Consider the following 20,084-nt stretch of genomic DNA (forward strand, 5'->3'; position numbering starts at 1 on the left):
AGAAGGTATAAGCATGGCGACCGCAAAGAGGTTTTTTTTTCTACCATATACAGCATTAGTGAAGCTGATATAGGTCCAGAGTGCAGTTTTGATGCTTACGCTTAATAAAGACTACGGAATTACTGGAGAAGTTTGAGAAGAGTCACAGAGTTATTAAGTGAATGAGGAAAACACCCACTGGCAAGAGGTTTGAGAGTACCTGTGATCAAAAGGAAGAGTGAAAGGTGTTTGAAGATGGCAGCGGCAGATAGATGCATAGGGAGAAACATCAGGGAACAAAAAAAGCATTTTGGTCAATAAGGAGCAAAAGCCAGAGAAATTCACATGAGAAATTAGCCACAATAATTTGACAGTAAAGCTGACAGACAACTGGAACCAAGTACCCAAGGAAGTGGCAGAGGAGGTGTAACACAATGCCTTCAAACACAGCCTGGATGGTTTCACGGAAGACTTCCGAGAAATATACTCTTTTTCCAATCAAGAGTAAGAAACTCTGATGCTGGGATAGCCCCAAAAGCAACAGCTGGTGTGAAACCATAAGCACCTAAACGTTTATCCGTGTATAAGAACATTTCCAAATAGGGTTATTAGAAGAAAGCTAGGTATGGTCAGTCCACCATTTAGGATGAAATGAGCAGGACTACGATCACAGAGCCATAATGAAAAGCCTCACTCAGGAATCACAAGTAACGAAGAATTCAATAAACAGCACCACCTTCCCCAGAAGAAACAGTCCCAAAATAGACTGGATAGAGTAGCCACCCTTGCGAGGCACTGGATCATCTCCTGAAGCTAGCCCTAGTTGCACTGGAGAGACTGGGAACAGAAGCTGCAAACCACTGGGAATAAACGCTTTTCCTGTGACAAGTGCTATGTAAAAATTCACTCATACCAAAGAAGAGCAAGAAACTTAGTTCTTTATCTTCTGTTTGAAACTACAATTAATTAGATTTATGTCTGCTAAAATTCACATAAGATTTGCTTTTATGCATCCTTTTAAGATTTATCTTTTTGTCTGCCTCTATGCACTACTTTGGATTGAGAAAAGATAGTACTGAACCAGAAGATGAAGATGTAGGAGAGTAAATGAGGATTAATTTACCCAGCTGATCCAGCAGGCACTCTTAAAACACTGTTCAAAAATGAGGGGGAAACAGCCCTGGCAAGCATTCAGGTCAGGATGAGATTTTCAAGATTTAGAACTTTGTTCAGCAAAACTAATGGTGTCTCAGAAACATGCATGTGCTCAAATTCACCACTGAAGGAAAAAATCTCTTCCACTAGAGATTTTTTCTGCAAAGAAGGTATAGACCCTTTTTTTTTTCAGTTGGAAACAATCATAAGTAAATGCCATGATGTTTTACTGAATAACAGAGAGCTTTAAGTGCTGACAGATTTATAGGCAGGTGCAGGGTGCAAAGGGGGGAAATCCAAGCGATGTCATTGCTGCTATTCACGTCAGTGATGTTAAACAAAAATCAAGTTTACTTTTCTTACTACTGTTTGGGAAGCTGAGAAGCACCAACAAGTGAAAGCAAAGCAGACTCCTATTTTGCATAACTGCTTACATTTTTCTCTGCTTCTCTAGTACCTTGGCGATATGCTCTAAAGAGCTTAACGCAATCCCTACAGATCTTGAAAGCACTAAAGCAGAGAAATGCAAGGTGAGTGGAAGAGACTCCTTTGTCCCAACAGTGAGCTTTGATCTTACCAAAAGAGTAGCAAAGAGAACATGCCTTCTATCTCTTACCTGTCTTCCAGGTCAATACACACACAGGAGGAAGGGGAATAAAGCATTTCTTATCCCTTCCTGCAAACAAAAGCTTGGTTTCAAAGGTATAAAATGCCAAACAAGAGAAGTGAGTTTGGTCACTGGACTATTGCCCAGAATGGCTGCCCCTGCAAAAATTCATGATTTCCAATATTTAGAAAGCCTCATCCCTTTCCCCAGGAAGAGGCAAGGGGTTTCACCAAAGTAGAGTTCTTCAGTCTTCAAGCTGAACTTCGAGCGTTTCACAGATCTGAAGCTGCCCATAGCCTGCAGCCAGGAGTCAGTTGTCTCCTGCCATCCCTGTGCATCCATCTTGCTCCCCACTGTGCCAGCTGCTCATGGCAAGCTGCTATCTAAGATCTTCAGCTGTCAGCTGGAAAACATCATATTGATACTTTGACCCTCATTCTTTTAGTTTCTGGGGTATTGCACAGCTTGTATGTTGAGTTGGCAGAAAAGCTGGGGCAAATGGGAAGAACCATATCCTTTAGACAATCTGAGTTCAGCTATCCACTAAAAACTAAAAAGCTTTCACAATACTGTAATATTTATAATGTGCATTTAAATCACATTCTTGAAATTTCGGCAAAATCAATACTTGACACTCTAGTTCCTAACGAAATTCAGTTAAAAAAAAAATCACCCTAGAATTAAGGAACAGAGAAAATATTCAACATGCTTCTTCACTATTAGGTGTAACACTGTCAATAAATTTTGAAACTAAAGACTAAAACTCTCACAAATGTTACATTTATGAGAAAACACCAGGAAATGCTAAACCAAAAGTAAGCTACATTGATGCACTTCAGTGATGTCTCATTTAAAAGACTCATCATGCTTTTCACTAGTCTACAGCTACTAGTTAAACCAGGTGTCCTCTCAATAAAACGAAAAATACGCTTTTCAGGTTTGCAAGGAACAGCCAAAAAGGAAGCTGCAAATACTTTTATACATCTTATATAATTTTTATATATTTTCACAAATTTGTATTGGAAGAGAAATGTACACCTATTTAATCTTCTCTACAGAAGAAATGTGTTATTTATGTGGCAAGGATGTATGTATAGAAAATGGGATCTTGGGAAAACAAGAAGCAACGATGTTCATCTTTTTCTCATGTAGTTGCATACCATCTCTGAAAAATCAGTTTAATCAAGAAGCATCCTTCGACCCTCAGGTGTGGCTGCTTGTTTGATCTTCCATTTCAGCAGAGAGATCATTTACCAAAGATGTGAAGTCCTATTCTAATGAGTTTTATTCTTTAAAGGTAATACATTAGAAACAGAACTCTCATGGAATCAGAATAGGCAATGCAGAAGATTGGAATTTTGTTTAAACTCCTCTTGTTTTCATGTAACAAAATCATGCCCAAAGTTAAGGTATAGGTCAAGTTGCTCAAAATATTTTATTTTCTTAAAAAATAAAACAAAGCAACAGCCCCACCAACCAACATTACAATTTCTTACTACACTGTCTACCCACACCTGAAGCCATATATTCAAAGGACATGCACTGACATTACCATGTATCCAAAATGCTGGGAAGTTAGGCAAGCTCTTGCAAAGACCTGTAGAAAATTCCAATTTCTACAGAAATTTTTTTATCTAAATGCGAGAAGTCCAACCTAGTGGCACAGATGGCACAGTTCCTGAATATAATTTCCAAATTAAGTTTACAGCCTGGGTAATAACCATCTGCAGTCAGCTTTAACCTCTGTGTCCTGGCTAAATGCTAACTGGCATCACTTATTCGCATCCTTCCAAAAATTCCTCAGAGGTTTGATCCAAATTCAATTTTCTTCACATTCCATGCTATAAAAGTCTCTAGAGCCTTGGTGCATACTTTTAAATAGCTGCCAGAAGGGACTACACTCCCATGTTACAGAGCATAATCCGTTGGCACAGTTTATGAATACTTCCATATCCTCTGGAACAGGGACTATTTTGTCAGAACAGAATTAAATTGGTTAAATTGGTGAAGAGTCATCCCAGGTACAAAACTAATGAACTCAGTGGAGTTTTCAGTCTCGTATTAGCATCTGACTACAGAAATGAAACATTCACAACAGCATGCTGCCACTTTTAAAACACAAGTGCACAGTTTAAATACCCAAGTTACGATTTCATGCATGTTGGCAGGAAATGTTGTAAACAAAGATCATCTTGGAGGCAAAGGCATGCAATAGCATCCTGGCTTTTCACAAACATACTATACATAACTACTCCGTAGCAAAGAGTGCAGGAAAAAAAGACCCAGTTTCTGAATGTGACTTGCAGTGCCAGAAAGGAGGAAAAAAAAGTACATTGTATTGTTTATATGTAAAAGAGGAGGGAAAATGTTTATGTATTACAATTAATAGAAATCAATGAGAAAGACTTTTGACTGAAAAAATGCCTTACCTTGAGAAGTTGAGGAAATGAACATGTCTAGTGAATAAATAGGGCTGCTCAGCAGTGCTTACGTTTTTAATCAATTCCATCTAAAAAGAATTAACAAATCAAATTTTCCATGTTACGTCAATGCACATTTTGGGACAAATATAACTCTCAAACAACATATGATGATGTAATTTTCAAGTCTGAATTACTCAGTAACTCCTTCTCCACCATCCCTCCCAAACACTGTCATCAAGATAGCACGACTACTATTTCATGTCTAAGCAAGAAAGGTTAAGCTGCAGACACCATCCCACTATCATGGAGCTTATGTACTTCCAAAAGTGGGTATCAGTTTAAGGAAAGGCATAAACTAAGGAAAAATCTAAACCCTGCCTAAATCTGTGCTAGGGCTTTGCAAGTGGAAGCTACCCTCTGAAGACACTGGTTCTATTCACCAGAATGCCAAAACGTAAAATGTCTGAATCTGTAACAGAAAGGGCTACCTGAGCCCATTTTATTGTTATATGACCATTCTCATATAACAATAACATTTGTCAGCATTGCCAAAACACTGATTGATTTGCCTGTTTACATACAGAAATCAGTGCTTGCCATTCCTTTTACTATTACAACAAATTGAAAGTACAAATTAAATGGGCACTTCTAGACAGATGATGCTAAGTTCTAGTTCAGGCACATTCACATAATTTTTTTCTTTTAAATAAATTATTTAAATTTTCAGATTATTAAAATGGAATCATGTAAACAGCATATATTGAAGACTGTGCACCATGGATATGAATATCTATGTTGTGTAAGCTGAGCTCTAGCTATGATCTAGAGGAAACTGAAAGTGTCTAGTGGAGCATCATGCTACAGACTTGAGATGCCCTGTCTAATTTTGCTTCCATACTATTAATCTCCTAAGAATTATTTTCAGATTTTCTGTTCCATGATCAAATGCAGGCTATATTATGGACACTGAACACAAATGCATTTGAAATGATAGGCTTATCAATTTTACAAACTGGGTAGTAGAAAGTCATACAGAAAGCGACAGAAATTCATAAACTGGAAAAAAAAAAAAAAGAGATCAAAGAAGGTGAACCAAACATTCTGGTTTGACTCATATCAATTAATGTACTAAATTTAAACACCATTAAGGACACATTAATTAAAAAGAAATCTATTTCTTAAAACTTGAATGCTATGCCTTACATAGACAAAGCAAGGAAAAACATAGGTTCCAGTCTGTTATGTGGTCAAGATAAATTGACTGGCATGTGATGAGTTACTGCACTAAAAGCCTGAAGAGCATAGTAGAAAATAATGTCCATAACATAACAAATATTAAACTACATTTAAGGACAGCAATTGTCAATTTTTTTTCCTTCTATTTCCCAGTTTCAATGTGTCACATTTTACTGCTTCTCATCCATCTTTCATTCTCCATTTTTTCCTAGGACACATAACCTGCCTTCTTTCAGACAACACAAACTATAGCCATTTAACTTCTAGGACTGAATAAAAAAGTACACACACTAATATGCTTTTCCATACTTTTCCTCTGCCTTTAACAATTTTATACACGTACATGTACAATGAGCACTGAAGCAAACAGTTCAGTTTGTCCATCTTCTCAGGATGGGCCTTTTCCTGTCAAACTAGTTTGAGTAGATGAAGGCATATTAGGTATAAACCTTATATATCAAGACATATTAGGTCTGAGAAAGTATATTGAGGTATATTAGTAAATCAAGGTATATTAGGTCTGAGAAAGGCTGTAAACCCAAGGTAATGAAACATAAAGAAAAGACCACCAAAAGAAAGACAATATGAGAGGAAAAGAGAAACAAGAGAAAACAGAGAGAAGATGGGTGATTTTTTTTTTTTTTTTCTTAAAAAAAAAGAAGCAGGAAGCCAATAGCCCCACTGCTTTAGTCAGTCATATCTGGACTCCGGACTCTTTGATTCAAGTACAAACAGGTCTTTATACAGCTCCTTCAGCACAATATAAATGCTATAAGCAAGAAATTCACGAACCTGAAGAGCAGAGCTTGCCCAGACCAGAATTAGAAAGCCCAGGAAACTTTGCAATAATTGGCATGAAGTAATTGAGTATTGTTTGTTGATGCTCTGAAGAGACAAAGGCTTTCCTAGCGAACCAAATAGACTGATATTTCTTTAGGACTGGTAACTCTCTCTGCCAAAAATTATATTCATTCACCTTGCAGAATGAAACAATAGGAGACTCTAGCAGCTGGGTATCAGATGTCTCAATTGGCTTCTTTTTTTGTTTTTACCCAGACAAGTTACAGGAGAAGTGAATTTCTCCAAACTGTATGAAGCTTTATGTTATATTGGCATTTTACCTGTGTTATTCTATCTGCATGAATGAAGGAAAGATGTCAGAAGGAAGTTACTGATACAGGATAAAAGCTCTGTTCATGCCACTAAGGTCACCACTGTAATTCCATCTTGGAATACATGAAAAACCACCATTACAGTATGAATGGAGATGTAAAGATAGTGTACCCAGACAAAGTAATCCCATGCGATTTAAAAAGACAGGGAACTTTAATATAAATACCTCTAGATAAACATGTGTGTGTGTGGGTATATGTGAGTGTTACAAAGTACCACACAAGCCTCCTCCCTTGCCCCTCAGCCCTTCCTGGGGCTGGTACCAATTTGCTAGCACCAGGCAGATTCACATTATACCACCACCATGTTTCCCATTGCACTTCACCTGATGTCAGTGTCAGGCTCATGTCACCCTGCTGCCGGACTAGCCCAGGCACTTCTGCCTCAGGAGCAAAGGGAGTCTGGAAAGATGCACAGAGAACAGGACAGCATCTGGCTCCTGGCTTTTTAAAAATCTTTTGCTACCAAACTCTATCTCTCGAGCTATGATAATATCTTACTCCAAAGCAGACAAAGAATTTTGTTTTGACTTAAAGTACCTTCATATTTAGACACTTAATGATCAACTGGACTTGTAAGCAGATGTGGATAAAGCTACAATGTGCATATGAACAAACAAGCAAAAACCATTCTTTTAAAAACACTGCCAAAATGGTAAGCAAGGCTCAACAGAAACACCACACAGATGTCAGGAGGGAAAAATAAATAACTGTAATGGCTCACAGCCACACGCAAATTGTGGCCATATTTCCCAAGTGCCTCTCTCTCTCTGATCCCACTGTGCCGAACTGATTCCAGTCTAACAAGACAAATGTATTGCTTAGGAATACCTAGTGATCCACCACTCCCTTTAAGATGCTATTAAAGAAAAAAAAAAAGAAAAGAAAAGAAAAACCCTTTGAATATCTCCCAGAAAAGTAAGGTCTCTAGTGTTGTGGGTTTTTTTGGTTGGTTTTGTTTGTTTGGCTTTTTTGTGGGTTGGTTTGTTTGTTTTTTTAACAAGATGATTAGTGTAGAGGACCCACAGAGAGGAAGAGTGAGCAAAAGATGACAGCTGAGGAAAGCAAGTACCTTTGGATGGAACGAGTGATGAATGAGAGAGAGAGATACATACAAATGCACAGATGATCTAGGAGATGGTCTTAAACCAACCCAAGCTTGAAAAGAGATGCAAAAGGCAGAAGGAGCAGAAGATAAGCTACCCTGGCAAACACCGTTAAGGGAAAGGTGAACCAGACACATCCATGTTTGGAGGGAGAAGCTATAAAAATACCCAGAGAAAGCCTGAAAGGAGCACGAGCCTGCTACGGTAAGGGCCCATAAAGAGCCATTCCTCTTTTGCTGCTGTCCCGAGCTCTCCTGCAGGAGTTAGGCTGTTTCAGTGAAACAGTGTTGAAACAGTTAGTAATTTGCTTTTGAAACTAAATTGCACCAGAGAGTTAATGCTGCTAAACAAGGATCCAGGGAGAGGGAAATGCCAGAACACAAAGAACACGTGGGGAACCCTGTGCCTTCCAGCTCACCTCCACCAGTGGAGCCCATGGCACGGCCAGTCACAGCCCAGACACATCAACTTGACTGCTGGGCACAAGTGAACTGAAAGCACCGGGTGTGCTGTGCACCCTGAGAAAAGGTGGGCACGCACACCACATGGCAGGAGTCTGCAGAGATTTGAAATCACAGCAAGCAGTTGCAAAGACCTCTGTGGTGTGGTCAACGTGTATTTGCTGTCATTCCACCCCTCCCCCTCAAACACCAATTAGTTGTAAGGAACAGAGTCTTTAGCCTAAATATTGATTTTCTCCCTAGCATCTTTCTACCACTGTGACTCCTTGCTTAAGCCTTAATCTAAATTTTCCTCCAAAATTCATTTTCTGCACTGACTTTTAAACAGGACCTTTAAAGAAGACCAGATCTGCAGAGGCAATCCTGTAAACCACAAGCTATCTCTAAATCTTAAAGCTCACCTGAGCAAGAACACCAAGAGGAATACTCCAAGGGGAAAGGTTTTTCCTTAGTCTACTGTCCTACACTACCACTGTAGGGTGTTAGCTGGCTATACTGAAAAAAATCAAACTGTAATGGCTCAGGATCATCTATGCATTTGTACTCAGCTGTTGCTGCATTGTAAATAACAATCCAGCAGATGGCACAGTGAAATGACGCCGAGAGAGACTGGATGGGGCCCTCCCAGGAAGGGGGGAAACGTGGAGGATGGCTTTGCTCCAGCCACAGCATTGTTCCTGAACAAAAACTCAACTCAGGCTTGTGAGAGAGGACACCTTCTTTCCCTCTTCTGGAAACGGCCAGCCCCCCGCACTGACTGCTCAGAGCAGTCCCATTTGGTTGGAGATTTGCAATAGGTAAATTCTACTGGGAACGAGAAATAATCAGATAATAATTCCACTCAGACAACAGCTAAAGCGTTACTATTTTTTTTTTTTTTAAGCTGCTGTATTTCACTGGGAGAATTTGAGGCCAAAATGTGTAAAAATGGTGAGGCAACTGGGATTTTGAAAGTGAGGTCAGCTGGGTCACACTATGGTCTCCACTAACACTGATACAAATAGGACAAAAAAAAAAAAATCTCTGTATCTGTCTTTCTTGTGAGTTCTTTACCTTCTTCTACTGTTTTCAGTCTCTACTGAAGGCATGTAGGGTCCAGGAGGTGCAAGTATCTACAGGTATTCGGTATATCACTTTCATCTTGGTATTCATTTCCATAAACAACTCACAGGAATGAGACTAGATCTTCATTTTCAGCTCTCAAAAATTTGGAAAGATTTCAAGAATTTCTTCGGCTTCCCAAGCTGCTATCACCACTCTGTCTTTAAAACCATTTAAGAAAAAATAGTGATGGAATTTTAGTGTGTTAAACTGAAATTATATATAAAGCTGGCTGCACAGCCATAAAGATGGGTGGTAAAAGGAACTGATACGAGGATAAACTATCAATTGCTCCCATATGTGATTGGTATTTGTATATCTAAAAACATACTCATTTCTCTGAATGCAAAGAAAAGGAGGTGGCAGGGGAAGTCAGGGAAGGGGAAGAATTAATTTTGCAACAGCTCGTGTGTCATTTTAAAGCCACATCAATCAGATTGACTTTGTATACATGAATATTACATATTATTTTCTGTATTTAATTTACTTGGAAATATTATAGCAAATGGTAATATTAACTCATCTGTTTCCAGAAATCACTCTCTTATGCCCACAGATGTTCAAGGGCTGCACTTCTAATTGCTTTCAGGCACACATAATTTGGGAGAAATTCTTACCATGAAGAAGGAGAAAAGGCAATGAGAATATTTATGTGCAATCCCCACAGTCATTAAGAACACCTACGTGCTTAACTTTATTTAACAACAGCAAACTGCATAAATTAAACATTCACAGAAAAGTCTTGGCTGGATCAGGGCCTTAACCAAACAGAGGACAGACAAATAACAGAAAGAAGAGAGACATATCATCTCGAGCAAGAAGTCCATGCTCATGCTGAGAGCCTGCAGCCCAGCTCTCTTCTGTTGTTGTAATGCCTGGAACCTGAGACCATCCATTCCCTTAATTTCCTCTTGTGTACACCACATTAAAGGTGGGAGAAATAATTTATTTTTTCATATTCTGCTCATAAAAAATGAGAAGACAACTAAAAATACCCTGCACAACAGAACAGTTACTGTCTTCAGGCATGTTTCCTGGCGATCAAAGGCGCTTTTCAGCAAAAGTACTCATTAAATTATGAGCCTATTGTAACTATGTAAATAAGCCATAAATTAAAATAAAGAGACTCAAGTTATAGTAATGCAATCTATAGAGTAAATCATCAGCTCTGTAGCAATACATCCAGCACCATCTGTGTTCCAGCACACTTGCTGTCTAACAGCTTCTGGAGTGCAAAAAAGTAATGCAGATATTAATCCTCTGTCAGTGTATTGGTTGCATCAAAAAGTAAGTCTGGGCCTCTCTGGAATCTCCACATGCTGGACTAAAGCACAGAAGACTGCTGAGATGCGATCTTGTATCATGTTTAATAAAGAACAATCCACCTACCAGAAAAAGGCAGAACAGAACTGAAATGAGTAGCTGATGAGGGTGAAAGCTGGTGATTATTAATACCTGAAAGGCTTCTAGGTTTTATGATGCATCTCCCAATCAGCAGTGAAACTTGATGGAGGACATAGTCAAAACAAAACCCAAACAACCCGAAACACAAAAGCAGTCATACCCACAGAAAACCGCTATCCCATATCCTACAATTAGTCAAAAAACCAGGCAGGATCTGTAACATAGGATAGTTTGACCACGACCTGATGGGATGATTTTGCGAACTCCCCAGGCTCCGTGGTGCTGCCAGTAGGATACAGAGAGATATTGCAGTAGCTGCAGCCCAGGGCCCTGCCCCTTCCCTCAGCCACAGGCAGGGGCAGTGGGGGGCCACTGGCCTCCCCCATAGCCTTTCACTGAGATGTTACATCCAGCTGTGCACAGAAATCTTTGGGCTGGCGAGGCAGCCCTGGCCAGCTGGTCCCCACCTCGTGCTAAACTTGAGCACTGTGTGGGGTTAGATGAGCCAGCTGCCGGTGGGACCCCAATGGCCACCTTGGACGGGAGGAAGGTGTGACCTGCAGGAGCAATATCTGCTCCCAAATTTCCTTTTGAAATGAACTGCTGTATCTAAAATAACAAACTTACACTCATGAACAAGCTACAAATAAATCACCCCCAATCACAGCACAATGCCACTGGCAGGCCCACATCTGTATTTTGATCATCTCATACATCCTTTTGTGGTTTGCAGGCTGCTGTTCCTGGGAGTGACGCAGGCAGTTGTTGTGGCATTTACCTGATCAGCAGATCAAAATAGCACCTGTGGTCAATGTGTATAACAGTCATGTGTACAGCATCTGACTACATCCACACACTTTGGAGTCTGAGGTTTTTTTTCTATTACTTTCATCAATACCTACTGATGGCAGTGATACTCACAGAGGGCACATGGTTACCCTAAATACAGGGGAATTTAAATAACTGGATCTTTTGTGGAATCAAAGCTGTAAAAATAATGCCCTCTACAACTTTACGGGAACATGAAAAAGGGTATCTGGGTAAAGAGATTTCATGTGGTATTTTTGTTTCTTTTAGTGAAGGTTGTGCAATAACATGAAAAAGGCAGATCACAGAATTATAGAATACCAGGCTGGAAGGGACCTCAAGGATCATCTGGTCCAACGTTTCTTGGCAAAAGCACAGTCTAGACAAGATGGCCAGCACCCTGTCCAGCTGAATCTTAAAAGAGTGCAATGTTGGGGAATCCACCACTTCCCTGGGGAGATTATTTCATTGACTGATTGTTCTCATTGTGAAAAATTCTCCACTTGTGTCCAATCATAATCTCCTCAGGAGTAACTTGTACCCACTACACCTTATCTTTTCCATCTGATTCCTTGTAAAAAGGTGGTCTCCATCTTCTCTGTAGCCACCCTTTAAATACTGGAACATTGTGATAAGGTCTCCTCTAAGCCTTCTCTTCTGTGCTGCTCTTCTGGATTATGTTTTCCCACATGCAAGATCTTACACTTGTCTGTGTTGAATTTCATAAGGTCCTTGTTAGCCCACTCTTTCAGTCTATCCAGGTCTTCCCTCAGGGTGGCTTTCCTTTCCAAAGTGTCCACTTCCCCACTCAGTTTGGTATCATCAGTGAACTTCATCAGGGTACATTTGATCCCATCATCCAGATCACTTACAAAGATATTAAACAGTGTTGGGCCCAATATTGATCCTTGGGGGACCCCACTTGTTGACAGACTACTAGTTTGAAAAGGAGCTATTTACCACCACCTTCTGGGTGGACCTGTCAGCCAGTTCCCCACCCACAGCACAGATCACTTGTCTAGACCACAAGTCCATCAAGTGATGCTTCCAACAAACATCTGGGTCATTGAAGTCATCCATAAGAACCAGGTTCTGTTGACATGAAGCTTAAGTGATGCAAATATTGCTTTGTTGGCCTTATCATCTTAGTTTGGAGGTCAGTAGCAGATGTTTACTGTAAGATCCCCCTTGGAGACAACCCCTCTGACCTTGACCCAGAGACATTCAATAGGGCTTCCACAATCACAGATGAGCAAGAGGCTGAGACAGGATCAAGGGAGTGTCAGATTACAGCAACATGGGTTAGCATGACCCTGGGAAACAACTTTCTGAAGCAAGTGATTACCAGAAGTGAATTAAGAAAAAAACCAAACCTTGTTGGCTATTATTTACTCCTGCTCTGCTTAAAGAGACCCAAGCTAGGTCTGAATAAGCTGTCTCACTTATATGATAAATGGTTGTGCCCTGCAGATACATTAAGACAGGTCCCAGAAGCTGTTAGCACCTAACTTCACCTGTACTAACCCTTCTTGCCTCTCTGTCGGACTAACTGCTGTGCTGACTAAATTCAAGAGCTGGCTCACTGGAAGTTAGTTTTTTCTGGTTAGCTTCCACATCGTGTTGCTCTTGGCCCTACCATCCATTTCTCCTATTAACTGAAGCCACTTACAGAACGATGAATTCTGGCTGATTACTCAGGTCAAAGTAGCAGTACACCTTTTCAATATGATTTCTGCTAGCATATACCTTTGCTTCTCAGTTTCACAAACATAATAAGAAAACAGGATCTAAGATAAACAGGAGTAACTTACCTGTTCATTTTTGGTCAGTCTTGTTTTGTTATGGATGTCAGATGTAACCAGGTTGAATCCATGTTTCTCTGATAAAATTCTCAAAAGCAAAACCACAGTTCGACTCCCACACTTTCCAACTCTGTTGTAGACCACCTGGCTGGGGAAAGGAAGTACCTAAAAAAGATTGAAAAAAAAAAAGTGGAGTCAGTATATTCATATTTTTGTTTCTCTGTACCTCTGAATCACAGCATGTTTTGACCGTAAACCAACAGATATGTACAGGAGAATTTCTAGGACCTTGCCCAGGTCAGAAGTATTCACTTCCACCAGCAAGGTAGAAGCTCTTTAAAATAGAATCACATGGCTCAGGAGGTGGCAAGCTGAGATTTTCCCCTTGTGATCCAGTTTAACGTAACAGTGCAGACTGGTTGCTACTCCAGAAGCACTAAGCCACTGCTTGACGTTTTCTAGTGAAGATGATGATGAGCTTAAGCTTGCTGCTTGTAACCTCAGTGCAAATAATCAGTTTTAGTTGACTGCCTCCCACATAAAGAATGAAGAGTGCATTTGCACTACAGTTTAGCAATTCAAAATGAAGTTGACATAATGCAAGAGGAATGCTAGAACTGCAAAACTTCAGCTTAAAAAGAAGAAAACCCCAACCAACCACCAGTTGTATAGAGATAAAATTAATCAACTGTTTCAATTTCAAATATAAACATGAATCTTCCAAAGGGACTCAGAGAACAACTCATGCCACTGGCTAGGCAGGTACTTGTGGAATAAACACTGCTAGAGGCCACAGGTGGCCTGGAGGCCAACTGGCACAGTCTGCTCACATCTGTACAAGTAACCTTTACTAAACTTCAAACCAGAACAGCTACATCCCACCTACCCACCAGGAATGGTCTCCAGCCCATGCTAACTCTTGCACCATGCTCTCTTATCTGGGAAACCAGAACAAGTGAGTAGTAATTCACTGTCTTGAAGTACATTGGATGCAGCCTTGTTTTGTTACTGGATGATGTCCATGGGCTATTCTTTCAGTAAAAGACATTCTGGAGTCACACCATCACACTAGATGAGTATTTGGTGTATAGCGTATAACAGCAGCATCTGACAATATAGGCCAAGAGGCATCTGTTTTCAAGCCTTTTAGACTGGCTAACATAGTTGGGCACTCACAGTTTCATCCACAGCAGTGCATACATGGGACACATATAGAAAGCTCATTTTTTTATTACAATGATGGGTACAAAATGTTTCCCGACATTGGGCCTGCACCCTGGTTCCAGGCGGCGTGTTCAGTGCAAGGAATGGCTCACGTGCCAAAGTGATAGTATGCCTCAACCTATAGTTACTTTTGCTGTTGATAAAAATCACATTCTCCCAGCAGAGGATTTCTAACATAAAAGCAGTCAGATGAGGCATATGGGCTTCTGGCACTTTTCATGATATTTGAACAGCTCATAGATTTTCATCAGGGAAGCAAGATGATTCCTCAGGCAACCCTTCAGATTACTTCCACAGAGGACTGCAAACTAGAATTAAAAAATAAAGGGAAAAATCTGGATTCCCTTATATATAATAGGAACATACTGGCACTTCCCTATCAGTGTTACACTTCATGACCAAAAGAACATTACTATTGTTACTGGTTTCAATGTTTAGGATATCCTTCACTGCAATATAAACATGGAAGGCATAATGCTCCAAATCAGCTGGGCAAGGGGTAGATATTTAGCGACAGCCTCGGTTAAGATTTCCAAGCTCCAGGACATCACATCTACTGATTCAGCAAGTAAACATGGGCCTCCCAAGGCTCACATAAAACCCACACAACACACCAAGTCTTACTATTCTGTAATGTTTATATAAAGTTTTCTATGAGAAACCTAGCCCTCTTGTTCCTTATCAACCCTTCCTTCAGAAACCTTGCTTCCTGTGAAATGTAAAATCCCAGGCTCAATGATTAGAGAACTCCAAAGGTGATGAATTTAACATCTCTGTGTTACAGCTGTAGCTAACTGTGGTGGGTTGACCCTGGCTGGATGCCAGGTGCCCACCAAAGCTGCTTTATCACTCCCCTTCTCAGCTGGGAAGGGGAGAGAAAATATAACAAGAGCCTCACGGGTTGAGATAAGGACAGGAAGAGATCATTCACTAACTACTGTCACAGGTAAAACAGACTTGACTTGGGGAAATTAGTTTAATTTATTATCAAATTGGAGTATGATAATGGGAAACAAAACTACATCTTAAAACACCTTCCCCCACTCCCCAATTCTTCCCAGACTCAACTTTACTCCTGATTTCTCTACCTCCTCCTTCACAGCAGTGCAGGGGGATGGGGAATGGAGGTTGCAGTCAGTTCATCACACATTGTCTCTGTCACTCCTTCCTCCCCAGGGGGCAGATTTGTCACACTCTTCCCCTGCTCCAGCGTGGGGTCCCTCCCATGGGAGACAGTCCTCCATGAACTTCTCCAGTGTGAGCCCTTCCCACAGTCTGCAGTTGTTCATGAACTGCTCCAGCGTGGGTCCCTCTCACAGGCTGCAGTCCTTCAGGAACAGACTGCTCCAGCGGGGTCCCCTGGGGGGTCACAAGTCCTGACAGCAAACCTGCTCCAGCGTGGGCTCCTCCCTCTACATGTCCACAGGTCCTGCCAGGAGCCTGCTCCAGTGTGGGCTTCCCACAGGGTCACAGCCTCCTTCGGGCATCCACCTAATCCGGTGTAGGATCCTCCACAGGTGGGTATCTGCTCCACCGTTAACCTCTATGGGCTGCAGGGGCACAGCCTGCCTCACTATGGGCTTCACCATGGGCTGCAGGGGAATCTCTGCTCTGGCACCTGGAGCACCTCTTCCCCCTCCATCTTCACTGGCCTTGGTGTCTGCAGGGTTGTTGCCCTCTCATATTCTCACTCTTCTCTCCAGCTGCAATTGTGCAGGTTTTTTCTCCCTTCTCAAGTATGTTATCACAGAGGCGCTACCACCATCACTGATGGGCTCAGCCTTGGCCAGCAGTGGGTACGTCTTGGAGACAGCTGGCATTGGCTCTGCTGGACATCAGGGAAGCTTCTAGCAGATTCTTACAGAAGCCACTTATGTAGCCCCCTGCTACCAGACCCTTGCCATGCAAACCCAATACACTAACCTCTTCCAAAACAACTGCTAATGATGCCCAAAAGGTTAACATGTGAACACATTTTATTATATTGACTATAACACCAGGGACACCATCATTAAAGTTTTTCTTATGCAAGAACACACACGAGCCATATTCTGGATTGTCCCCTTTCTGATTATTTTATTTGTATAACAAAACCCATCAGTATTTACCACCACCCTGCAGCACTATCCTCACAACACTGTAACTTGTGGAATGGGAGTTTCTCCTCTGCTGAGACATATACTTTACGCATACTTTGCTGTGCAAGTATGTGAAAGTCTTCAAGAGAAATTCTAAGTAGATACTGACAAGTGCCACCTACAGCACGTGTTTGCCCAGCACCCTGGAAATGTGATAAACGATTAGAGTTTGTAGGGCTATGGAAACATTGAAAAATGCTTCATAATTATTAACTGCTTTGATTTTTATAGCAAAGTTGCACTTTATAATACAGCAAGCCAAGTTTTTTTCTTCATTGATACTTCATTCATTTCAAGTGGAATTTTGCTGCACCCAGATTACAATGCAAGTTCTAATTAAATCCCTGACTTGATTAGCCAGTAACTTTGGGCAAATCTTATTAATATGATTCTTTAAAATGAAATTAAATTAAAGCAGTCCTTTGTAAAGTCTCTATTCTAAGTGCAAACAACTCTACCAGCTAAAAAAAAAAAGACTGTTGCTACCAAGTTTGGCCAGTCCTCACCTTTGTTTCTGAAACTCACCTTCCTACATAGCACAATTCTGTTCTGGACACAGATGATAACCATGGCAACCCCCCCAAAAAAAATCATAAGCAAATACTCACTGCAGATAGAGAAAACTGAAATAAAGGGCTATTATTTTCAGACAACTGTTTAGCTTAAAGGAAGCCAATATATCAATGCCTTGATTCAGTAAACATCTGAATGCACTTAAGTAAAATCGGACAAGATTCAAGATAAACGCTACAGCTCAAAGCTCACTTCAGAAGAACACAGTCATTAACAGTAATCAAATCTTCATTTGCAGCACTGCTGAATGTGTCTAGCTTTAGGGATGCACTACTGAAGCTTTGATCATGTTTCATCTGTTTACGTCACCATTCCACTTACACACCTAAATGCACCAGAGGGCATGCCCAGTACACAAAGCCATGCGCAGCACACACACAGGCTTTTGGTACATAAACAAGTATTTGTTTAATGTGACCACTTCCCTTAGGAGGCTGCAAATCTGCTTTCTGCATTTTAGAACATGTCTAAGTTATTTCTTAGAAGAAATACTTCTTCCAGAAACCCACATTTGTATCAGGCAGATCTAGAAATGCAAGAAATTGAAAACTTTTTCAGAGAGGAACTTCTTTCTTTTTCCCCTCACGATACTCACAAGAGACTCAGACAATATAAGAGATGGTGGCAGAGGAGGCACTTGAAAAGAAGGCTCCTATTATATTAGCAGAAACAAGATGGAAAACAGCAGTTGGAGATTTACAAAATGCCAATTGGATTACATTTTATTTTACAATGAGAGTAGGTATCATGTAGACTGACTAACTGCTGAGGTGATGCTCTGGCAACATGATATCCATGTAACAATATACCCAACTTCAAAATAATTACAGATTGACTTTATTGAGCACTGCATCAAAGCCCAGAGGTAATATAAACAATTCAAATATGTAATTTGCTTCGGAGTTATACAAATTAGTACTTACAGCTATAAAAAAAGTAAAACCCACAGTATAATTACAACAGCTTTCTCCAAGGGTTTGGAAAGTTATATAACAATTTACTTGTCAGTTCAAACTGAGGTTTTTTTTCTTTTGTTCCACAGTTAAAGAAGATGTCAAGAACCACTGCAAATGAAATCGAGGAGAAGAAAAAGCAAGTTTAACCCAAAATGAATTTGCATTATGGACGGTGATTGCCAAGGGGCTCTGCAGGGTAGGGCTGCCAGTCTCAGGAGGGCAGTCATTTCTCAGATAGCCTGATAAAAGCTCTGGCTTCCATCCTCAGTGGTGGCTTTGTCTTCAGGTAAACCTTTGCAGCATTTAAAAAAAATTAGGCTGGATAATTACTTGCAGTGTCAACAATTTAGGGATCCACCCAAAGGCCTAAATCATTCCACTTTTATCAAGCCAAATCTGGTAAAGTTTTGCCCATTTGCCAAAAATTTCCCAGCCCAGGTACAATCTGCTGAGACAAATAACTCACGTCAGAGATATATGTTCCCAGAAAGCAATCCATTATCTTCATAACTTCTGCAAGTAAGCAACCCCTCTCCTTACTCATGAGAGGGGCCAGAAATGGGTGCCAGAACTGGCTTCTCCTTTCTGAGCAGACACTAACCTGTGGGCAGATAGTGCTCCATGTTTATCAGGTGAATGAGGCCAACCAACACAGACAAAACTGGTAAGACCGTGAAAGCAACAAAACTTCTACTGACATCACACATCTCTATAGCATCACATCTTCCCAGTGCAACCTCTCATTTTTTTCCTGTCCAACTGAGACAGAATTGTAGGAGTTAAAAAAATGGCTTACTGGGTTGAAGCAATGGCCCATTTGGCTCATGAGTGTTGGAAGATGCTTGTTAGGCACCTGCAAACCTGAGTACTGTCACCATTCCATTTCTCTCCAGTATCTCTCCCCCTCCTCCAGTGCCCCCAAAGATTGCATTTGGGATGTCAGAAGGCACATCCTTGCCTGTTGCCTGAAGAATTTCTTACTCCACCTGCTATACCAACAAATTCCAGAATTCTATTACCCACTGTGCACTTCATTTTTAGCTCATCTTCTACCATTTCCAGAGAATATCTCTTCTCATACTGTGGGTTTCATAAGACAGATCAGATAATTAAGTCACCAGCTTTGAGATTTTCTTAGATCCATCAGATGTCTCTTTTTAACTGAAGTTTGCCACAAGCCTGCCATGGCCTATTTAAAGACAAACTCTAAGGCCACTAAAAGATAATATATTCCAAACATAACTTCAGGAGCTGTTGCTCCTGAATCTCATTCCAAACAAATATCATTCTCCAAAAGAATCTCATTCCAAACAAATATCATTCTCCAAAAGAATCTCATTCCAAACAAATATCAACTTATTCTTACTCACTTTTAAAGCAATTACAATGAAGAACTGCTAACACAAAGATATGTCAGCAGAAAACATGACTGAAAGATGAAAAAAAGAGAGAAAACAAAATAAATCACTAGTTAGCTTCCTTCTTCCCCAGCTAAACCATGCAGATCCAGTTATGTCAAGATCCACCTGCAGAATGTAGTGACGCTGGACAGAGACAAGTTTTTGGAATTAACCAACTCTAAAGCAGACCAGACAGCATGATCTCTACGGGTCACTGAAAATGCACTAGAAAGCACAAGAAAGGTAAGGCTGAAGTTTGCTTGTTTTCAAAGTTTGAATATAGCTGCAGTGAAGCATTGAATATAAGGCAGAAGAAGAAACAGACAATTCTTCTGTTGCATTTTCATTAATCAACTAATTTAATTGAAAAAGGATGACTTCCCCCCCACCCCACCCGACACGATGCATTTCATCTGTTTGGCAGCTGACATATTTGGAAGAATAAGTTAAATGTGTTCTCTAATGATTCAGCTTCCCTAAGTACCAAAATAAATTGAAAACATAAGCACGGAGCACAAGCAGCAAAAGGAGACTAGTTGT

At 40.6% G+C, this 20,084-nt stretch overlaps 1 protein-coding gene across 1 annotated transcript in view; it reads right to left on the bottom strand.

Annotated features, from left to right (window-relative positions):
- UST (uronyl 2-sulfotransferase) overlaps window positions 1-20,084 on the bottom strand; it is a 178,040-nt gene that overhangs the window by 79,752 nt on the left and 78,204 nt on the right. The window contains exons 3-4 of the mRNA XM_074862898.1: window positions 13,263-13,418; window positions 4,171-4,250 (exon numbers count right to left, since the gene is read on the bottom strand). Coding sequence (XP_074718999.1) covers window positions 4,171-4,250; window positions 13,263-13,418 — 236 coding nt within the window. The remainder of the gene's footprint in view (window positions 1-4,170; window positions 4,251-13,262; window positions 13,419-20,084) is intronic.

This window comes from Strix uralensis, chromosome 3, assembly GCF_047716275.1.
Source record: "Strix uralensis isolate ZFMK-TIS-50842 chromosome 3, bStrUra1, whole genome shotgun sequence".
Lineage (NCBI taxonomy): Eukaryota > Metazoa > Chordata > Aves > Strigiformes > Strigidae > Strix > Strix uralensis.